The following is a 21,870-nucleotide window of genomic DNA, read 5'->3' as shown; positions in this document are numbered from 1 at the left end:
TGGATTCTTCTTCCAGTATTATTTTATATTCCAAAAATAATCTCCGCTTATTTTCAGGTCAATCCGAGAACTTCTATTTCTGTACAAAAATAACACCATGGCAATTCTGCTGAAAACAGCGTTAGTCCGGGTTAGTTCCATTCAAATCATGCAAGTTAGAGTCCAAAACAAGGGCAAAAGTGTTTGGAAAAGTAGATACGACGGAGACGTATCAGTCCACGACAAGTAGACCAAAACGATTCTGCATCTACTACTATTGCTCCACACATCGACCGCTATCCAGCATGCATCTAGAGTATTAAGTTCATAAGAACAGACTAATGCATTAGGCAAGATGACATGATGTAGAGGGATAAACTCAAGCAATATGATATAAACCCCATCTTTTTATCCTCGATGGCAACAATACAATATGTGCCTTGCTGCCCCTGCTGTCACTGGGAAAGGACACCGCAAGATTGAACCCAAAGCTAAGCACTTCTCCCATTGCAAGAAAGATCAATCTAGTAGGCCAAACCAAACTGATAATTTGAAGAGACTTGCAAAGATAACCAATCATACGTAAAAGATTTCAGAGAAGAATCAAATATTGTTCATAGATAAAATTGATCATAAACCCATAATTCATCGGATCTCGACAAACACACTGCTAAAAGAGTTACATCAAATAGATCTCCAAGAAGATCGAGGAGAACATTGTATTGGGATCCAAAGAGAGAGAAGAAGCCATCTAGCTAATAACTATGGACCCAAAGGTCTGAGGTAAACTACTCACACATCATTGGAGGGGCCATGGAGTTGATGTAGAGGCCCTCCGTGATCGATTCCCCCTCCGGCGGAGCTCCGGAAAAGGCCCCAAGATGAGATCTCTTGGGTACAGAAGGTTGCGACGGTGGAAATAGGGTTTCATGGTGCTCCCGGATGTTTTCGGGGTATATGAATATATATATATAGGAGGAAGAAGTAGGTCGGTGGAGCCACAAGGGGCCCACAAGGGTGGAGGGCGCGCCCAGGGGGTAGGCGCGCCCCCTGCCTCGTGGCTTCCTCGTCGGTTGCTTGACGTCCACTCCAAGTCCCCCGGATCATGTTTGTTCCAAAAATAACTCTCCCAGAGGTTTTATTCCGTTTGATATTCCTTTTCTGCAAAACACTGAAATAGGCAAAAAAACAGCAATTTGCATTGGGCCTTGGGTTAGTAGGTTAGTCCCAAAAATAATATAAAAGTGTATAAATAATCCCATTAACATCCAAAACAGATAATATAATAGCATGGAACAATAAAAAATTATAGATACGTTGGAGACGTATCAGTGTGTCTGGGCACTCGTGAGCCAGCGCAGGACTCACGAGGCCCTACCTCAAGGCGGGTTGCGCCTGGTCTTGGTTCTTGATGGTTGCGGCGTTCCTGCGAGATGGTTAGACAACCTGCGCCGAGTAGATTTCCTGAGGCTATCGCGCGAGAAGGCCAAGCACCAACGACCCCAGGAGGTGACGTGAACAGGGTCGGCCCGCCAGACAGAGCTCAGTTGTTGAATTTATCGACGCTGCAGGGACGGGCCCGAGCATAGACGTCGTGCCTAGCCTTCTTATGCGAAGGATCCTGAAGAAAGACAATCGGCGCGCAGCTCCCTTGGTGGGTGACAATCAAGCAGGTGATAACCATAGATAGATTATGCATGAGAAGCAACTAGCTTAGGTAAATGTGAGGACGATACATGCCACTGGGTTGGACCTGAGCGGCCTGGGGTCGATGCAGCCCGAGGGGCACTCCCGGCAGAGTGAACTAAAGATGCAAGAGGATACATGCCGCAGGGACGGACCCACATGGCCTGGGGATGATGCAGCCCAGGGGCGCTCCCACCTGAATGAACTTGGAAAGATGTCACCTGGTTTGGTTGCTGAAGGGGTGTTGGGGTAGCTGAAGACACATAGCGAAGAAGCCGCTTCTCACGAGCCGCCGCGACCCTGAGCCTCAGGAGGCTCTGGAGGCTCAGGTGGTCTCCGGAGGACCGTCTCCATCTCCGCCAGGACCGCGTGGTGTCTGGCCTCCTGACCTGCCAGGATGCTCCACAGATTGCGTTGGAAGGCGGCAGCCACGCTCGGCAGGCCGAACGGCATGCGAACGTAGCTGTGAGGCGGGCCCTCACACCGGCCAGCACGCGAAGGCCAGAAGCGCTCCTGAGATGCGGCCCTGTTGAGCCCTGGGATGTCGATGCAGACACGTAGCTTGCCGCCCTTGCCTGGGTGAGGAGCAACGCCAGGTGGGCGGAGGTTGCCGCGTATTGCTTGCTTCCTAAAGCTCCTGAGATGCCTTGGTGATGAACTCCTGAGCGTCGGGCGCTCCTCGCCCGGTGTCCTCCTAAGGGAAACGTGTCGCGAAGCACGCCTCCACATGGTGCCTGAGCACCTCCCTCGTGATGTTGGACAGGTCTCAGGCCCTCCAGAAGGGAGCCCCCGAGCCCTGCCCGAGGAGGGCGCCGGGCGCACCTCCCTATGTGAGGGAGGGAGGCGTCCCAGGCGCTGGCGTGGATCCTGAAGTGGTGCCACTCCCCTGAGGCACAGCGCGGAGCAACTGCTTCTTCTTCTTGGGGTTGGCCTCAGGAGGGTACTGCGCACCCGCGCTGTCTGGGTCTTCGATTGATGCAGCTTGGAAGGCGCGCTCGAGGGAGCACACCGCATCTCTTTCTTCGCAAGGGAATGTGATGATTCCGCCGCTTCCTGGCATCTTGAGGACATTGTATCCATGGTGGGTGACTGCCATGAATTTGGCCAGTACTGGGTATCCGAGGATGGCATTATACGGCAGGCGGATGTGGGCGACATCGAAGTCGATGAGCTCGGTGTGGTAGTTGTCGCGCTGACTAAAGGTGACAGGGAGGCGAACTTGCCCTATCGGGGTGTTGGAGCCGTTTGTCACTCCTAAGAAAGGCTTGGTGGGTTGGAGCTGAACGTATGGCACTTGAAGGCTATCGAACGTCTCGACGGACAGGACACTGAATCCAGCGCCGCCATCAATGAGGGTCTTGGTGACTTGGACCACCTGAGCGATTGGACAGAGCATCGGGAGGACGCCAGCGGTTGCCGCGCATTTGAGCTGGTCCGCCGAGCTAAAGGTGATGGCGTACTTAGACCACCTGAGCGGGCGCATAGCTTTGAGCTTGGGGAGGGCTGCATTCACTTAGCAGGAGAACTGCTTGAAGATGCGCTGGGAGGCTGGGGCCTGAGCTGAGCGCCACCCAAGATGCAGGCGATGGCGCGCGGCTCCTGGAAGCCCCCAGCCCCTTCGTCCTGTTGGTGGTCGTCGTTCCTTCTTGGCGGTGGCAGCGGAGGGACACCGGGGTTGCCCTGAGGGCGATCCTCACGATGCTGGTCCCTCCAGGCGCCCTCACGAGGTTGGTCCTGCCAACGATCCTCACGAGGCTGGTCGCACCACTCTTGGCGGGGCCCACGGTCATCCCAACGTCCTCCACCTTGTCCACCTCCTCGGTTGTAGCCCCGGTCATTGCGCTCGGGGCGTCGACCGAAGCGTCCATCTCGAATGGCCCTGAGCTCTTGACAATCGTTGTGTTGTGTGTGCATAGGTTGTGGAAGGCGCGGAACGTGCGGCCGCCCTTGGATGACTCGGGAAGATCTCGGTCGTGCTTGGTGTCAAGTTCTTCCGCGAGTACGGCCACTCCTTTGCGCTTCACATCCTTGACCTTGGCCTTCTTCTCCTCTAGATCTGCGGCAGGGAGCTCGAGGAGGGAGAGGCGCCCCTCCTCAGCCCTTGCACACTTGGTTGCTATGTTGAATAGCTCCAAGGTCGTGCATAGCTCCTCATGAATGGCGAGCTCCCCCTTCATCTTGACGTCGCGGACGCCGTCAGAAAACGCTGAGATGATGGCCTCGTCCGTCACCTTGGGGATCTTGATACGCGCGTTGTTGAAGCGCTGGATGTACTTCTGCAAGGTTTCTCCCGGTTGTTGCTTGATGCGGCGCAGGTCACCCGCGATCGGGGGGCGATCGCGCGTGCCCTGGAAGTTGGCGATGAAGTGGCTGTGCATCTCCTCCCAGGAGGAAATCGAGCCTGGGGGCAGGTTCAGGAGCCATGAGCAGGCGTCGTCCTTGAGAGCCATGGGAAACTAGTTTGCCATGACCTTTTCGTCACCGGTGGCCGCTTCGATGCTCAGCTCGTAGAGATGCAGAAACTCTGCAAGGTCGGGGGTGTCGTCGTAGCGAGGAGGCAGATCCGGCTTGTACTTTCCCGGCCAGACGACGCTACGCAGCTCAGGAGTGAAGATGCGGCAGCCCGCCATGGCCACCGGGGCCCGTCGTGGAGGCCGAGCTTGACCTTGGCGTCCCTACACTGCCACGGCAAGTGGCACATGGCCCTGCCGCCTCAAACGATCCTGACGTGGTGGTGCTGGAAGTGGTGAAGCATCTTCTTGCAGACGGGGAACCTCCTGGCAACTTCCTTCTTCGCGTGCGGGCACACAGCACGGCAGATCACGCCGTTGGGCCGCGCATCTTGGAGCGAGGATGCCATCTTGACGCGGGGGAGGCTGAGGCGCTCCATGAGCCGCGCGCCTCGGCGCGAGGGAACCATCTTGGTGCTGAGGGGGCGGAGGCGCTCCGTGAGCCACATCGCCCGCAGCCGGGGGCGGGCGAGGCAGTGAGAGGGACGGTGCGGGAGAGCCCCCCGCGGCACTGACGAGCTTGGCGATCCGGTCCAACCAGTCCTTGTAGAGGTCGTCGACTGTGCGGTAGTGCAGGAGCTCATGTGCCATGAGCAGCACGACCTGCGCGTCTGTGGGGGCGCGGTGAGCGTGAGACGATGAGACGGCCGGAGTCAGCGATGGGGTGGCGGTGCGACCGTCCCGCCGCACAGAGGGGTGCAGTGAAAAGGCTTGCTGCTCGTTTGTCGTCGGGCCGGTGGCAGCGTTGGCGGCGGGTGACGGAGAACGACGGGGAGGTCCGCCGACAGGGGTTATCTGAGCGACACGGTTGGCTAGAGCGGCCCGGCGCTTAGCGCGGGCCCGACGAGCGTCGACCATGAACTCGGCGGAGTGGCGAAGCGTGGATCGACGAAGAGGAAAGCTTTGGCGCACCCCTACCTGGCACGCCAAATGTCGGATTTCGGGTTCCAGCAAAACCCTTGAGGTTCGAACACTGGGGTGCGCCCAAAGATCTCTCCCCCTCTCTAGCTCGCACACTCTACGGTCTCACGGCCTAGCTCGACGATCCCAAAGAACATGAGACACAAGATTTATACTGGTTCGGGCCACCATTGTGGTGTAATACCCTACTCCAGTGTGGTATGGTGGATTGCCTCTTCGGCTGAGGATGAACAGTTAGAAGGGAAGAACAGCCTCACGAGGAGAGGTGTTCTTGTGCTTGGTGAACTTGTCTGGTGGCCTTGGTGGAATGGATCCGGTTCAAGATGAGCTCGATCCCTACGGTGGTGGCTAGTCCTATTTATAGAGGCCCTGGTCCTCTTCCCAAATATTGAGCGGGAAGGGATCCCACAACGGCCAAATTTGAAGGGAGACAACTAGTACAAGCTATCCTGACAAAAGTAGTCTTCACCTGCCAAAGGCTCTGGTGGTGATGCCGTCTTAGGCTCCATGATGACCTCTGTCCTGCTATCCTGCTGGTCTTGTTCTTGTTGCACCGATATGGAAACCTTTGCCTGATGCCTCGGGACTCCTCGTCTTCGCTTGCCCCTTTAGCACCAAAGATAAAACGAAGACATTGTGCGCGCTGGCGCCCACCTGGCTCAAGTCATCATGGCTTGCGTCACAGAAACCTCGCGAGGTGCCCCTCGCCTTGATCTCTCCGCCCCTCGCGAGCCAACCTGGTGAGGCCGCCCCTGAGGAGGTCTTGCGTCGTCCGCCTCGCGAGGCTTGGCCCCTCACGAGGGTCTTGAATGTTTGTTGGTGAAGATGGGCCGTACAGGGCCGCTAGTGGTGCCATGTCGTGGGCCGCAGGCAAGCAAGTCTGGGGACCCCCGTTCCTAGAACGCCGACAGCAGGGGCGAGCGGCGGCAAAGGTGCGTCAGGAGGAAGGCGAGTGGCGGCTGAGGATGGCGAGGGGCAGAGAGGGAACCCGTAGGGAAACCAGATGTTGGGCGCGGTGGGGGTGGGCCTAGGGCACGACATCGGCCCGGCAGGAGCGGGTCGGCCTGCTAAGGACTCCCTAGCTGGGACCGGATCCAGGGCGCGGCAGGCTGAACACGCCACCCCCACCTGACGGCCCACCGGGCCACGGCCCAGGACCCTAGGGCCCAGGGAGCAGGGCGGCGTACCCGCTCGGAGGGTTTCCCCTCGACGAGCAGGCGCCGCCGCCGGCGGCGCCACGGCCGCGGGGGAGCACGGGGAGGACAGATGGATGCGATGGAGCGGAAGCGGAAGCGGGGCATGGAATTGGAGACCGGAAGACCCAAAGCGCGCGATAAACGGCCGAAACAGGGAGCGGCGGGCGGGGAGGGCGAAGTCGAGAGCAGCGCGCGGCGAATCCATGCCGGAGGCCAGCGAGCCAACGGACGAAGGCGGCGGGGGCGGACGCCATGAGGCAAGGGCAGGGCCAAGATCAGACCGGCCGGCAATGCCCCACGAGCGGTGGCGGCTCCAGCAAGACCCAACATGCCCCAAAGCTCCAGCTTTGGCACCGGTCCCCGGCCACCTCGGCGGCAGCCTCCGCGAGCCCGAGTCCGAGCCCCGCACGAGGGAGGCTGGACAGGGAGCCACGCTGGACGGCGCGGCCAAGGCAGCGAGGGCCAGGCAGCGGGGAGGGGACGGAGGAGCAGGGGAGTTGGCCGGCGCGGGAGCCACATCCTCGTCCACGAGATCCGCCCACCGGAGACACGTCGGGGCAGGGCTCGAAGGAGAGTCCGCGGGGGCCATCGCGGGAGCCAGGGTCGACGTAGAGGCGGGGTCCGGCGCGGGGAAGGGGCTGCAAAGGCGGAGGAGGCGTCCGGCGAGGGCGCGGGCGGGTCGCCCGAGCTCACGGTCGTGGGAGCCATCTCACGACCTCCTATGTTGTTTCTGAAATCTGAACTTTCTATGGTGTTATTTTAGTACGAACTCTTGGGCTATTTGTGACGCTTATAGGAATAGCTCGATAGATTGATCAGAAAGGATAACTTTGAGGTGCTTTCGTACCCCACAAACAATTTTATCTTATGTTCTCCGCTAAATAAGAATGGGTGATTCTTTGTCGCACGTTGAGGGATTGCTATATGATTCAATTATGTTAGCACTGTTGAGAGATTGCACTAGCGAAAGTATGAAGCCTAGGCCTTATTTCCAAGCATTTCAATACCATTTGTGCTCCATTTTATCACTTGCTACCTTGATGTTTTTTTATTTTCGGATTACAAAAACCTATATCTACTATCCATACTACACTTGTATCACCATCTCTTCGCCGAACTAGTGTACCTATATACAATTTACCATTGTATTGGGTGTGTTGGGGACACAAGAGATTTCTTGTATTTGATTGCAGGGTTGTTTGGGAGAGACCATCTTCATCTTACGCCTCCCACGAATTGATCAACCTTAGGTCATCCACTTGAGGGAAAATTGCTACTATCCTACAAAACTCTGCACTTGGAGGCCCAACACGAGTCTACAAGAATAAAGTTGCGTAGTAGACATCACACCACCTCAACGTTGATCCTAAAATGAAACCAGTCCGGCAGTAACTCCGTCGTTTCAATGAGGAAAGACGAAAAGCTATTGGTGAAGAAGTAGGATTCATCGTTGAAGTTTTTCACCTAGGGTAGTTGGCAAATCCAATGCTTGTGTTGAATAAAAATGGGACTTGGCGAATGTGTGTTGATTACATAGACCTTAACAAAGCTTGCCCCAAGGATCCGTTCGCTCTTCCTCGCATTGGTCCAATCGTCGATTCCACGACTGGTTGTGAGAGTTTATGTTCCCTGGACGCTTACTCTGGGTATCATCAGATAAAGATGGCCATTGAGGATCAGGAGAAGACGGCCTTTATCACACCCTTTGGGGCTTTCTGCTATGTATGTATGCCTTTTGCGCTTAAGAGCGCGGGAGCTACTTATCAGTGTTGTGTACAGAATTGTTTTCACAATCAGATCGGGCGTAATGTTCATGCTTATGTTGATGATATCATGGTCAAATCACAAAAGAAGGAAACGCTATTGGACGACCTCAAGGAAACATTTGACAACCTTCGGGTTTACAAGATGATGCTTAAACCAACCAAGTATGTTTTTGGCGTTCCTGTAGATAAATTGCTAGGTTTTCTGGTGTCTGAACGGGGCATTGAAGCTAATCCGGAGAAAATCAAGGCGGTGACCTCCCTTGCTAAGCCAGCCAACATCAACGATGTCCAGCGTATGGCGGGTCGAATCACCGCCCTGAGCCGGTTCATAAGTCGCCTTGGAGAGAAGGCAATTACTCTATACCAAATGATGAAGAGGACAAACAACTTTGTCTGGAGTGATGTTGCTAATGATGCTTTAGAAGCCCTCAAGAAGCAGTTGGTTGAGCCGCTCGTCCTCGTTGCTCCCATTGGCAAAGAGCCTGTGCTCATGTACATCGCTGCTAATAACAAAGTAGTGAGTGTGGCAGTTGTCATCAAGCGAAAGGAGGCAGGACAAGAGTATCTAGTCGAGAGGCAAGTTTACTATGTTAGCGAAGTTCTGACTGAGTCCAAGTAGGCCACAGGCCCTCTGGGAGATATCATCCAAAATATGGAGGCCACAGGCCGAGTTGCTAAGTGGGCGATTGAGCTTGGGCCACATCATCTAAAATATGTGCCCCAGGAGGCTATCAAATCTCAGGCATTGGTGGATTTCATCAACGATTGGACTGAACTTCAAGTTCCCAAAGAGAAGACAGACAATACATATTGGACGATCCATTTTGATGGTTCCAGGCAATTGGAAAGCTTGGGGGCTGGAGTTATCATAGCTTCCCCACGAGGTGACAAGTTTTGTTATGTTCTGAGGATTATGTTTCCCTGTACTAGCAATGCAGCTAAATATGAGGGCCTCCTTCACGGCCTCTGTATGGCTAAAGAGATGAATCTCAGCCGCGTCAGGTACCTGAGCGGCTCTGATCTAGTTGCTGAGCAGGTTTCTGGAAAGTGGGATTCCAAGGACCCTCTCATGGCGGCTTATCGACAAGCAGTGACTAATATCGCAGGACATTTTGAAGGTTATCAGGTTGATCACATTGATCGGCGGCTCAATGAGGCGGCTGATGCATTATCACGACTCGGCTCTCACGTAAGCCGGTTCCTCCCAACGTGTTCCTTGATGTTCTCCATAATCCTTCTGTCAAACTGCCGTCAGAAGAAGATTTTGCTATACCTGACCCAAAGGCACATTTGGTGGCTGCTCTCTATGCTATACCAGATTGGGCGACCACTTATTTCGCTTATCTGACTCAAGGAGAACTCCTTGAGGATGAACTCATTGCTCATCAGATCATGCGATGCTCCAAGTCCATGACCATTGTCAATGGTGAGTTACACGGAAGAAGCATCACAGGTGTTTTTCAGCGTTGTGTTTCCCCTGAAGAGGGACAAGAAATCCTTAATGAGATTCACTCTAGTGATTGTGGTCATCATGACAGCTCAATATCCCTGGTGGCGAAGGCCTTTCCACACAGTTTTTATTGGCTAACGGCTCATGCAGATACTGAGGATATCGTGCGCAAGTGTGATGGATACCAAAAGTTTGCATGTCAGGCTCACATGCCGGCTCAAGAACTCTGGATGATTCCAATCACCTGGCCATTCGCAGTCCAGGGGCTTCATATGGTTGGCCCATTCAAGCAGTCTAAGGACAAGAAGACTCACCTTGTTGTTGATAAATTTACCAAGTGGGTTGAAGCAAAACCAATAAGCAATTGTGATGCAGCCACAATAGTCAAGTTCCTGAAAACGTTGATTTTCGTTTTGGTTATCCACACAACATCATCAATAATAATGGCACTAATTTGTCTAAGGGAGCTATGAAGCAATTATGTCAGCGAGAGCATATCCGGCTTGATGTAGCATCAATAGCACATCCTCAGTCCAATGGGCAAGCAGAACGCGCTAACCAGGAGATTCTACGAGGTATCAAGCCAAGGATCATGGTTCCCCCTGAGCGTACTCCGGGTTGTTGGGTTGAGGAGCTCCCCTCTCTCCTTTGGAGTATATGGACCACCCCCAACAGATCAACAGGCTATATGCCTTTCTTCATGGTCTATGGCATAGAAGCCGTGTTACTTAGTGATATTGGTCATGATTCCCCCAGAGTTGCAGCTTATGTTGAAGCAGATAATGAGCAAGCTCGACAAGACTCCTTGGATGCTCTGGAAGAGGAACGTGACTTTGCCGCAGCATGATCAGTGATCTATCAACAAGACCTGCGTCGCTATCATAGCCGTAAAGTTCGCAGCCATACTTTTCAGGAGGGCGACTTAGTGCTCCAGTTAATCCAAGAACAAGCCGGCATGCATAAGCTTTCACCTCCATGAGAAGGGCCTTTTGTCATCGGCAAGAATCTCAACAACGGGGTCATATTACCTGATTAACATACGTGAACGTAATAAATCGCGCACATCTGAGGAGGAGACCAACAGACCTTGGAATATTGCTCATCTCCGACCCTATTATACTTAGAGCCACTGGATCCAGCTTATTGTACATACCTTTGTATATATCTTTATGATCATTATAATAAAGCCGGCATCCCCGAAACTCGGGGTCTGTCGTTCTCATCTCATAATTTGTGCATGAGTCTTTATTTTTTGATCATAGGTCACTTGGGCGCTTCCAACTCATCGATTCTAGCTATTAACATCCCTCTTAACCTGTCATATGCCATTATAATTATTGGTTAAACCTGCCTGTCTGCTTGATGCTACTCCACCAAGGTGACCCGGCGTACTCTTGACAAGTCAATCTATCACGACCATGAACTTGTCAAGGTTAAAACGCCGGCTTACGTCACGTGAGAGCCGGCTTACAGAAAGCTAGGGTAAACCATGGGCTATCAAGCCAGCTTCATTGAAACAAGACTCGAGCCTCGAAAACCGGTCTTTGTTATCGTGCCTCAAAAGCCGGTTTAACATTATCTATATATCTTTGAATCTTCTTCTATTTTACAGGATTTCTGCTCCTTGATCACTTGTTGCATCGACCATGAGTCGCCGGATTAACAAGTACCCCGGTTTATTTTGATCAAGATTGAGCTCCTATCGACCAAGAGTCGCCGGGTCATTATACATCGGATCTCTATTAATCAAGGATTGCCCTATTCACCAGAGTCGCCGGTTCATGAATAACTGACCCCGGCTATCATTCAAACAATGGCGCATTGCCACAAACAGAAGGCCACTACAAGTATTAAGGACAAATCGGCGGGTTAGCACACACCACGCCAGTTCGATATCTTGTGCCAAAATCCCCAGTTCCAAGTGCTCGATGGCACCACAGATGAAACAAGTATTTTACTCTCCTATTACAAAGCCTCAGCTGGGCTCAAAATCAGGCTAACATCACGACTCGCCTAAGAGGACTCCGGGTCAGCATCTCCTTGGTGGCCTTCTTCGTCAGTCGTCGCCAGGTCAGCCTGCATCCGCTCATCCTGCCCGTTCTGGAGGTCTCTTGGTTTCCGCTGGATAGTGGACAATCTTTGAAAAACTGAGTCGTCGGTGATAATAGCGTACGGGTTGACGTCAGGGGCGAAAGTTTGCTTACGACGTGGTGGAGTAAGCACAAAGGATTTGTGCTCTGGCGGGTTGATACGCTTGTTATCTTCCGAGTAGCCAGGCTGATATTTCACCAAGTCTAGCTCCTCCACCATTTGAGTCGCCGCCACCCAGTCTCCTTCACGCAGCGTGCAAAATCTTCTGGAGAGAACTCTGTACCATCCATATTGAATTGAGGAAACCTGCCCACCATCTCAGTAGGATCTATCTCAGGGAAAAAGGCTTTGGCTCAGGCGAGAACCATGTGATAGGCAAACTATTTTGAGCCAAAGTCCACTGAAAGAATTTTAGTTTTCTTTCAATCTTGAGCCTCCAGATCAAATCAAGTTCAGGATTGGCAATAGAGCTAATGAACTGGCGGAGTAGGCTGATCTGAAAGTGTATTGCTTAGCCTCCGTCCAATTCCAGTGGATGGCGTCTCGATCTTCAGTAAGAGTAACATTCTGAACATTTTCCCAAAGCTGTAGGAAAGCATGTAGTTTATCATGGGAGTATAGTCTTTCCATCCTCTTCATCCATCTTTGGTGTTGCAGTTCCCGAGTGACAGTGTGGTTCCTCCTGCGATCCAACTTGAAAAGAGTGAGCGCAAGTTCTTTTTGAGCAACCCCATCAAGCCATTTTGACTTCCAGAAACTTGCACTATGCCCATCTCCTAGGCGCACAGTGGTTGATGCATTGAAAAGCTGCATATCTAATTCAGAGCAAGGTAGTTGCATGCCGAACCAGGGACGAGGTTGAGTCTGTCACGCGAACCAAGCCCACCATACTTTTTGAGGTGCAAACCTGCTGCCAATTGACTGCATAGTTCCCTTAGCCTCCTCATCGCCACCTTTCCATAGAAATCTTCTCGAGAGAAGTCCACTTTTCAACCTCGAACTAACCACTCGGTTTGATTTACAACCCTGAACTACGAAACCGATAGAAATACACCCCGAACTAACTATAAGGTCCAAAACTCAACCCTGGTTTCGGTTTTGTGTCGGTCAAGCGGTTTTGACCAAAGTCAAAGCTGACTGGACTGCTGACTAGGCACCCAGGAAATTTTTAAAAAAAACTTCTCTCTCACTCCTACCCCTCTCTCTCTCTCTCCGCCGCCGGGTACTGGATGCCCGTGCCTTGCTGGACTCGGTCCTTGCTACTGTTGCCGCTGCCTGTAGAAAGTGAAGTGAGGACAACTGTATTGATTCACTCAGTGTACATATACAGAGATTACACACGGTACACAGCTATCTTAACTAACTTAGCTATGCACAGGCTAACCACCCCTAGAAATGAGTAGTAGCATGCAGATCGTGGGCGTTGGCACAGCAACAGCACGCACGTTTGTGCATGCACTACTACCTGAAAGACCGGTTCCAACACTGCCGTCCCGAGCTCCGCTGACGCCCCTCCCCGACCACTCCCCGCCGTCCATCACGCAGTGCCCCTTTCCCGGCCATGCAGCAGCGCCGCCAACTTGAAGCAGCTCGGGGGCGAGGTCAACGGCGTCGGCACCCTTCAGCCAGTACCGGACGACAGGCTTGTCCGGATCTTCGAGGTCCATCCGAGGAGATCCCATCCATGAGGGCTCGCCGGAGTTGACGAAGATGACAGGGCAGTGCGGTTCTCGTCAGGATCGGTGTTTCCTTGGTCGTCTTCTTCCGTGGGATGGCGCGGGAGGTTCGTAGTGACGAGGCAACCGTACAATCATGCTCGGAGGCACCGGTTTCCATCTCCTCAGGCGGCAATCTCTCGCCGGAGTTGACGCAGCGAGGCGGCGGCAGAGAGCATAGTATCCTCCCGGTCGTCATCTTCCTATACAGGCGACGGCGGCCCGGAACGGCTGTTCCAGGCTTCCAGCTAGAGGCTGCAGTTGGTGTTGTCTGGCGACGGCGACGGACGGAGGTACTGCATCGGTGCTGCCTAGGCGCCGCGGACTGGTTGTTTGCGAGCAGCTAGAGCGGTTGTTCCGGTTGCAGGCTGCAGGTGATGTAGGCTGCCGCCGACGGCAGACAGAGGCAGGGGTGGCTGGGCGATGAACAGAGATAGAGAGAACGAGCTGCGCGGCTGCATGCATCCTTTTACTCATCGGCGGAGAGAGATAGAAGAGGGGGTAGAGTTTGGTTCTTGTTTTTTTATTTCCTGGGTGCCTAGTCAGCAGTCCAGTCAGCGTTGACTTCGGTCAAAACCGCTTGGCAGACACAAAACCGAGACTAGGGTTGTGTTTTGGACCTCGTGGTTAGTTTGGGGTGTATTTCGACCGGTTTCAAAGTTGGGGGTTGTAAATCAAACCGAGTGGCTAGTTCGAGGTTGAAATGTGGACTTCTCTCAATCTTCTCCTTAGCTTATCAATCCTTTTGATTATCATTTGCTGGGGGCGAACAACGTCAAAAAGTAGATGGTGATAGATGTAAGAACCGAGTTTATCAGCGTAAGCTAACCCACTTTGTTCATTAGCTTGCCTCTCCATCCTGCCAGCTTGCAGCAATCTTATCGGTCAATATTTGAAATCAGCTCGCCTAAGCTTGCGAAGGCTAAGGGGAAGCCCAAGGTATTTACATGGCAAGGAATCGATGGTTTTAGCAAACTCTAAGAGCACCTCAGTGATCAGCTGGTCATCACAGCAAATGGGGAAGGCCGAGGACTTGTTTAAGTTGGCGAAAAGCCGAGACCCACATGCCGAAACTATTGATTGGGTGGCCTTCATCTCCTGTTTGTAAGGGTTTAAGAAAAGAGCGGCAGCATCGGCGTATAGGCTTACTCCGATAGAGGTCAATTTGTGCATGATAGGCTTGAAGATACCAGCTTCAATGACGTGCGCGAAGATGCGCTGTAGAGGTTCAATGGCAAGCAAGAACAGGAATTGAGAGAGGGGGTCGCCTTGTTGCAAGCGTCGTCGAACAGCAGCCCAGGTGCGCCATTCTGAATTACCTGGGAGGAAGTGGGGGAAAGTGATATTGCAATGCATCTCTGACCAAAACCCATGTGGCAGAGCACCTCGAGTAGGCAATGCCATCTGACGAAGTCGAAAGCCTCGGCAATGTCCAACTTCAGGAAGATTGCACCTTTCTTGGCCCTGTGCAGACTCTGAATGAGTTTCTGGACATAGAGAAAGTTGTCTTGAAATGCACCGCTCAACAACCTGATTCACGAGTTCATAAATAATGAAGACAGACGGCACAAGATGGAGTACTTTGAAGGACGAAATGAAATTTATTGCTGAAATGCAAAATCAGCGAAGCATGGTCCTACAAGACATGCTCCCGTTCCAGCACCCACAAACTTGTTACCACTAAACTATTTGCTACAGTAGTACTCTATTGCTATAGCCACAGGCTTAAGTTGTGTTACAAAAAATCTCTGCACAGCAAAATCAAAGGCAAGATCGCACTAACTGCAAACAAATCGAGAAAGATCCTTTACATGGGGGCTGCCGAGTGTCATCTCTGCTACACAAAGAATCAATGCAATCAAAATTCAAAGAATCAGGTCACTTGGTTTACCAATCATCCGAAGGACAAGCTGGAATCACAACGATTAAGAGCTTGTTCTGTCAGGGATCTCCTGTTTACCAATCATCTGAAGGAAAAGCAGGAATCACCACGTGTAAGAACCTGTGCTGTCAGAGTACGCTTGTTTACCAATCACCTGAAGGAGAAGCATGAATCATCGCAATTAAGAGCCTGTACTGTCAGGGCGCCAGAAACTCTTCCTGGCAACAAGAAATTGCCGCCTCATAATAGCGGTCTTGTAATGCAGAGAGCGAAGAACGCGGTCCATTTTTCTGATCATTCCAATATTGTCTTGCAACACAAACCATCTACCAGGTCTAAGTATCCTGTCAATTTCCGCTGCTATTTCAATGATATCACACCTAAAACAAAAGCATAGGCATAGGCATAAGCTTGCTTGCACAACTATAGAAGAGAATGTTATAATGTACAGTACCAGTTATTCAAGACTCAAGGCAAGCTAGTGTACCTATTTGCGAGGCTCTGAAGGAGATAGCTCATGTGAAGAAGATCATAGGTTCGTGGGTATGTATTAAAAGATTCACACCAGTCATGATATACACCTATCAAACCTCTGTTGAAAATGATAGGCAAAGTGTCTGGCTGATCAAAGGGTACAACATTCATCACCCATAAAGGTCGATCAATGAATGATGCTGCAAATCTGGAATAAGAAATCAACTTTGATAAATATCTTAACATGAAACGAAGCATGTAACTAGAGTGGTCGGCATTTTGAAGGAAATTAGGAGCTGTGAAAACAAAAAATGCTATACTTCAAGCAAACGCAACCAGCCAAAGGAAATCAGGAATCATGTAAACATGTCGTATGTGCTTTAAAGATGGGTCATTAATTTAACAATCTAGTGGCAATCAACTAGATACCATTTTTTTTCTAAATTCATTGCTGAGAATAAGTAAAAACAGTATCCTCCTGTCTTCTGCAACCAAAAGATACTCAATAAGGAATGACAAGTACTGGGTCCAGTGCCTTAACTGTGCTCATCAATAGTCAGAATATAAACCAACTAACAGTCTACACTATTCAGCAAACAAAGGGCAAACATCTTCAACGGGATCTAGCAGAAGCACCAAATATATGAATGTCATGACTTGTTAAAAAAAAGTCTATTGCATAAAGGAACAAACTGAGTTTCCTTACCCTCCAAAGCCAGCATTCATGTCCATAACATTCCGAATACTAGACCAATTAACTGCAAATTCACTGGAATATACTTCTGAAATAAGGCCATTCCAGTTTTTTGTATCAGAATCAAAATTTTCTTGAGAAAACCAAGTAGAAGAATTCTCAGATGAAGTTGAAGATCTGATGTTAAGCCTTTCAGGCCAGGATATGGGCCAACTATTTCCTTCACTTGACTTTGACAGAACAGGCAACAAGAGACAACTGTCGAGAGGAGTATACCTGAATAGGATACATTAGAACATTAGTATTTATCATATCACTGGCATAAAGGAACATTACCATAAATATTATCTGATGCCTATATCTCCATAGCCAGCTACTTTCACATGGCACAAATCATACATGGCCCACCAATGCATCAATCCATCCGACAGAATGATCCTAACCACTGGTAACTACTCCCTCCGTCCCATAATATAAGAACGTTTTTGACACTACACTGACACTAGTGTAGTGTCAAAAACGTTCTTATATTTTGGGACAGAGGGAGTATAAGACTAGCATATATTACAAGCCTGAACTGCATGTGACATTATATGAACCAAAGGTTATCCGAAGAAAATGTACCATGGAGAGCGGCCATTGCTCCCAGAGCATAGAGGTGGTTCATTATTTTTCCTCTCAGTGTAGCAAGAATTTGAGGTTGGCTTTTGGTAAATAACAACTCCAATCCTATTAACATCCTTTGATTTTACAACTGTCCTCCAGCAGATTGATTTGGTCAGAGTAACCATTGCTGCCAGAAGTTGAACACATCGAATTAGCAAGAAGTTGATCACCACATGGATGCAAAATAGACAGGGTTGTTGGCCTAAATACAAAAATTCTAGCTCCTAGGTAGTAATGCAAACCTGTTTTATTAACCTTAGTGGAAATGATGTCCAATTTTTAGAAAGTCTTACCACTTACCACTTGTCTAACTGAAAAGATGACTACCATTCATATGTCTTGAATGAATTAACTAATGAACTACATCAACTGACACAGCTACCTCATTGTCTGTCCATTGTTTTTTATGGATTCATGTTATTAGTTAGACGGTAAGAAACGGTTTTGCATGTTGATATAACAAAATGAAAGTATATACGAGATCATAATTTTTGTATATGGTGCTATTATATATGCTTAGAGATCATGAAACCTTGCCAGAGACAAATTATCTCCAGTTCAGTAAACATGCATAATTTGTTCAACACTAATAGTAGGCTTTGTTCAACGCTAATAGTAAGCTGAAAACTTATGTTGATAACAATCATTATGATGGGAAAATATAGATCTTAACCATTCCAGTCATCTTCATCTCTCTTGCCACGTCGATAGACTGGCGTCGCAGACCAGATGTAATATCCTCCAGGCCTGAGTACTCTATTGAGCTCCAACAATGGTTTTCCACCTGTACGCCCCAAGGTAGTAAAATTGTAAATTAAAAATGCTTGCACCAAGCCACCAACTAAAAAAAGCAAGGCGGGCAAAAGAGGTGGATTTGATGCTCCTGGAATCATATGGAACCCATTTTTATTTGCACTTCGAAAATACTCAAGCAACTCATATATTTAGAGCACATTACGATATGTGCAAATGCAATAATTTGTGCAAAATAATGATAATACATGCACTGCAAAATGAAAAAAAAAACAGACTTAAATTACATAAGATGTGTATTGACTACTACTCTAAACACTCTTATATTCCTTTACAGAGGGAGTATATTTTTGTAGAGTACATGTGTGATCATATTTTTACACAGGAATTGCATGGCACATATTCTCACATGTTTTATATCCATGATTTTTTTTCGAATTACACAAAACCAAAACATGGGATCATATGATCCTGGGAGCAGATTCCTTTCCTCCGCAAATGCTGAACCTTGAAAATAAATAGTAGCAAAACTACACAAGATAAATAGCAGGAATGGTTCAAAGTACTTGCCATCAGCATACCAGTGAACCCTACAGGATCACATCAAATGAATTATCAGGGAAGGGAAGTTTTTGTGTTCCAATCACTGCCAACAATGCCGGAATTCCCCGCTCTAGCGCAAATTGTATCTGAGCTTCATGCTCGTCTTTTGGGGCAATAGACATAGTAATGACATTCCTGTCAAGCAAGTATCCACCAAAGCTGGCAACACCACATCCAACATCCAGCACAGTTCTTGCATGAGTTCCCCATTTAATTTGTGGCATTATCTATTGAAACAGAATGACTGCAAGCTGTGAGATATCGCAAACAAAAAGGGGAGCTATTATATTAGCAATACTGAAGCCATAAAATAAGAACTTGCACCGATAATCATAGGAATGCACCATGTTTTTTTTGAGCCGGGCATAACCCCTTTCCATTACTTGCATAACGGAAATACAAATAGTCTTAAGAGTTCAAAAGGAGACCTAGAAAGGGGAAATGCACCATGTATTTGATGTTGATTTTAGAAGCATGTCACTGAAACAATGAACTTATGGTGTGCAGTCGTCTTAAAAGTTAAGTATCACCAAGAATGTGAATAAATAGATTTATCATCATAAATATGCAACTTCAATGGAAATTCATGAGGTCAAAAGCAAGTAAAGGGCACAAAATAATATACCTGTTCAATGAATCGGATGTATCTGGTCACACCTGCTTTAAATTGAGTTCCACCTCCAGGAAAGACAAAATAATTACCAGACTTCCTCACCCAGTTCTGGTCCTTCTTGTATTCCACTAGCTTTGGGTGAGGAACATTGTTATACCAAATCTGAAATTTGCAAAAGGAATATGCTATGACAAGGTTACAAGTCATGTTATATAAAAAAGAACATGCTCTAGCTTATTGCAAGCTTGAACATAGAAGAATCAGTGCCTAAGTACGTTATTATACATGCCCGAATATCTAGTGGATACACATGTAACCATGTGGCAAAGGTCGTTTGCAAGAAGCAGTTAAAAAGGGTGATTCATAAGTATTACCAAAAGGATATACACCCTTCCAACCTGAAACTAACAGTAGGACGGTATAACAAGATTTGACAATAAAGGGTACAATCCCAACAGAGCACTCTACTGTGTTTGGAGGATGTGCAAATATGCACATTTCTCCTCACAATCAACTGCACTAGCAAACCACACAGGACAACACTGCCTCTAATCGGACATAAGATCACAAATTAGCAATATTAAATTACTACTACGTTGTGGAATAAGCGAGCAAGCACTAGCAAACCACAGCACAAAGCTACCTTGTGGAATAAGCGAGTATTAATTAATCAGAGCATGAGAGCACGCCTTAGCCATGTTAAAGTACCACTACTACATTGTTCAATAATCAAACAAGCTGCGAAACCGCTTCCTCGTTTACCGAAGAAGACAAGCAGGCATCCTCACCATGTCACGGCTGCGCGGCCAGGGCAGGGGAAGCCGGTACCCCGCGGGGAGCGGCACCAGGCACCTCGGGCGCGGCTTCGTGGGGCAGTGCCGCTCCCGGTGCTCCATGTGCCGTATCGACTTGAGCGCCTTGACGGCCTTCACGTTGTCCAGGCACGGTATGTAGTCCGCGGGCTCGACCCGCCTCCCCACCGCGCACAATCCCCACGACGGTGCCTCCACCGGCTTCTCCTCCCCGCCGCCCCCCTCTGCGCCTCGTCCGCCCGAGACGCCGGCGGTGATCTCCTTTGTGTCGACCGATGTGCTCACTTGTGCAGCGGCAGCGGGCAGCGTGCCGTGACCCAGCTGGGTTGCGTTGGTGTCGGCGACATCTGCAGTGGCGGCAGCCTCTGGTCGGGGTAGATCGGCGGCGCTGCTGCTGCTCCCGCCAGATGCTGTTTCGTGTGAAGATGCGTCGGCGGGGACCGGAATTGGGGTTTGGGGCGGCGATGGAGAGGAGACGGGCAATGGGGTTTGGGGAGGCGCTGGAGAGGAGACGGGCAATGGGGTTTGGGGCGGCGCCAAAGCGGAGATGGGCAGTGGGGTTTGGGGAGGCGCTGGAGCGGCGCGCGAGGAGAAGGAGGAGAAGCGGGAGGTGGGGGAGAAGAAGAAGGGGAGAGCGGAAGGGGCGGGGCTGAGGAGGAGGAAGAGGGAGGAGAGGAGGATGAAGAGGGCGACGGAAATCGCGATGGGGCGCTTGCGATCGGAGAGGGCGGAGGAGATGGCCATTTCCTCTGCTTCCCGTGCGGGGACGGGAAGCCGGAGTTGCGGAAAGTGAGCGGGAAGGGGCAGGGGGAGAAGGTATATAGATCTCGGGGGACGCCGGGACGGCGGCCGTGGCCGGGGAAGGAGGTGCGGCGCTGTGGGGCGCGCGGTGGCGCGGGATGGTTTCAGTGAAGTGAGGACCCACGGGCCAGGGAGGCCAGGAAGGTGAGCCTAGTCGGCTCTGTTTGTTGGGATATTTTTGCATGCCGGCGTGTGGGCAATTTTTGGTTGGCCATCAGGCCTGAACGGCAGGACCGAGCAGGAACAAGAGAGCTTCTCCGGGATTCCATTTTTCTTAATTCACACATGAGTCAGTTTACCAAAACATGTTTTATTACTTATTACTTACTAGTAAAAAGGGCCCGTGTGTTGCAACGGAAGAAAAAAATTACGAACTTTTTTAAACTCATGAACAGTTTTCAAATTCATGAACACTTTAAAAAAATTCGAACATTTTTTGAATTCATGAACATTTTATACCATTTGCAAACATTTTTTAAAAAATATGTTGCATTTTAAATAATTTTCTTGAATCGGCGAACATTTCTAGAATGGATGAGCATTGTTTTGGAAATTGGTGGAACATTTTTTGAAATTCACGAACATCTTTTGAAATGCATGATCATTTTTAGGATCAGCAAAAAATTATAGAATGAATAACTATTTTAAGTCACAAACAGTTTTTGAATTTTTAGGATATTTTTCCATTCATGAATATTTTTTGAATTGGCTAAAAGTTGTTTAATTCCATTAAAAATCATGAACATTTTTTGATTTCCTGAACATTTGTTTTCAAAATTTTGAACGCCTTTTGAATAAGCAAACATTATTTATAAAATCGCGAACATTTTTTGAATCCACAAACATTTTATTTCAAAATTCTCAATTTTTAATTTCCAAACCTTTTTGAATTCCCAAATTGTTTAAAGTAGAAAAAATGAAAACAAAAAAGTAAATAAAATTTCAAAAATAGGTCGCTCGGACATGGGCCGGCCTAGGTGCCCAACAAATTGAGCCATATTGTTTACCAATACATGTTTCATTGCTTATTATAGTATTTTCAACACCCCTTTGGCCCTTCCCAGCCCTAGCTGCTGCCGCCATCTCGGTTCGTCGACGGTCTAGAAGCCTCGTCGGTGGCAAGAGAGGTCTGTTTCTTTTGTCTTTCCTTAGGTTTTGTTTCTCTGTCGGCATCGATGAGTTAATGTCGTTGTGTTTGAATAATGTATCTTCGGCCTTTCCCTACCTCGATGACATCTGATCTGGGAATTTGTGTCGC

At 49.5% G+C, this 21,870-nt stretch overlaps 1 protein-coding gene across 3 annotated transcripts; it reads right to left on the bottom strand.

Moving 5' to 3' along the window:
• Positions 1–14,895: 14,895 nt before the first annotated feature.
• LOC125545186 (putative methyltransferase PMT23) lies at positions 14,896–20,766 on the bottom strand. Of its 3 annotated transcripts, XM_048709067.2 has the most exons (8): positions 19,788–20,762; positions 19,012–19,161; positions 18,354–18,613; positions 17,704–17,814; positions 16,989–17,157; positions 16,377–16,640; positions 15,684–15,878; positions 14,896–15,576 (listed from the first exon to the last, which is right to left on the bottom strand). In XM_048709067.2, exons 5-8 carry the CDS (start codon positions 17,153–17,155, stop codon positions 15,378–15,380), a joined length of 825 nt encoding a protein of 274 aa, XP_048565024.2. In that variant the 5' UTR covers positions 17,156–17,157; positions 17,704–17,814; positions 18,354–18,613; positions 19,012–19,161; positions 19,788–20,762; the 3' UTR covers positions 14,896–15,377. The 3 variants fall into 3 exon arrangements, with proteins under 3 accessions (XP_048565024.2, XP_087369544.1, XP_087369545.1); XM_087513418.1 differs by lacking the exons at positions 14,896–15,576; positions 15,684–15,878; positions 16,377–16,640; positions 16,989–17,157 and having other exon boundaries at positions 19,788–20,766; XM_087513419.1 differs by lacking the exons at positions 14,896–15,576; positions 15,684–15,878; positions 16,377–16,640; positions 16,989–17,157; positions 17,704–17,814 and having other exon boundaries at positions 18,503–18,637; positions 19,788–20,766.
• Positions 20,767–21,870: the final 1,104 nt, after the last annotated feature.

Source organism: Triticum urartu, chromosome 3A (genome assembly GCF_056163025.1).
Source record: "Triticum urartu cultivar PI428250 chromosome 3A, HENAU_Tu73, whole genome shotgun sequence".
NCBI lineage: Eukaryota > Viridiplantae > Streptophyta > Magnoliopsida > Poales > Poaceae > Triticum > Triticum urartu.
The sequence above is the reverse complement of the archived record's forward strand: the minus strand, read 5'-3'. Positions and strand labels throughout refer to the sequence as shown.

What these genes read in the sequence shown, in the direction of transcription:
- LOC125545186 (XM_087513418.1), bottom strand. Translation starts at nt 20,555, where the DNA reads ATGGCCATCTCCTCCGCCCTCTCCGATCGCAAGCGCCCCATCGCGATT. An exon ending in GGCCGCGCAGCCGTGACATG is followed by an intron (nt 19,162 to 19,787) that starts GTGAGGATGCCT and finishes TGCAAATTTCAG; the next exon opens with ATTTGGTATAACAATGTTCC. An exon ending in ACATCCGATTCATTGAACAG is followed by an intron (nt 18,614 to 19,011) that starts GTATATTATTTT and finishes CTGTTTCAATAG; the next exon opens with ATAATGCCACAAATTAAATG.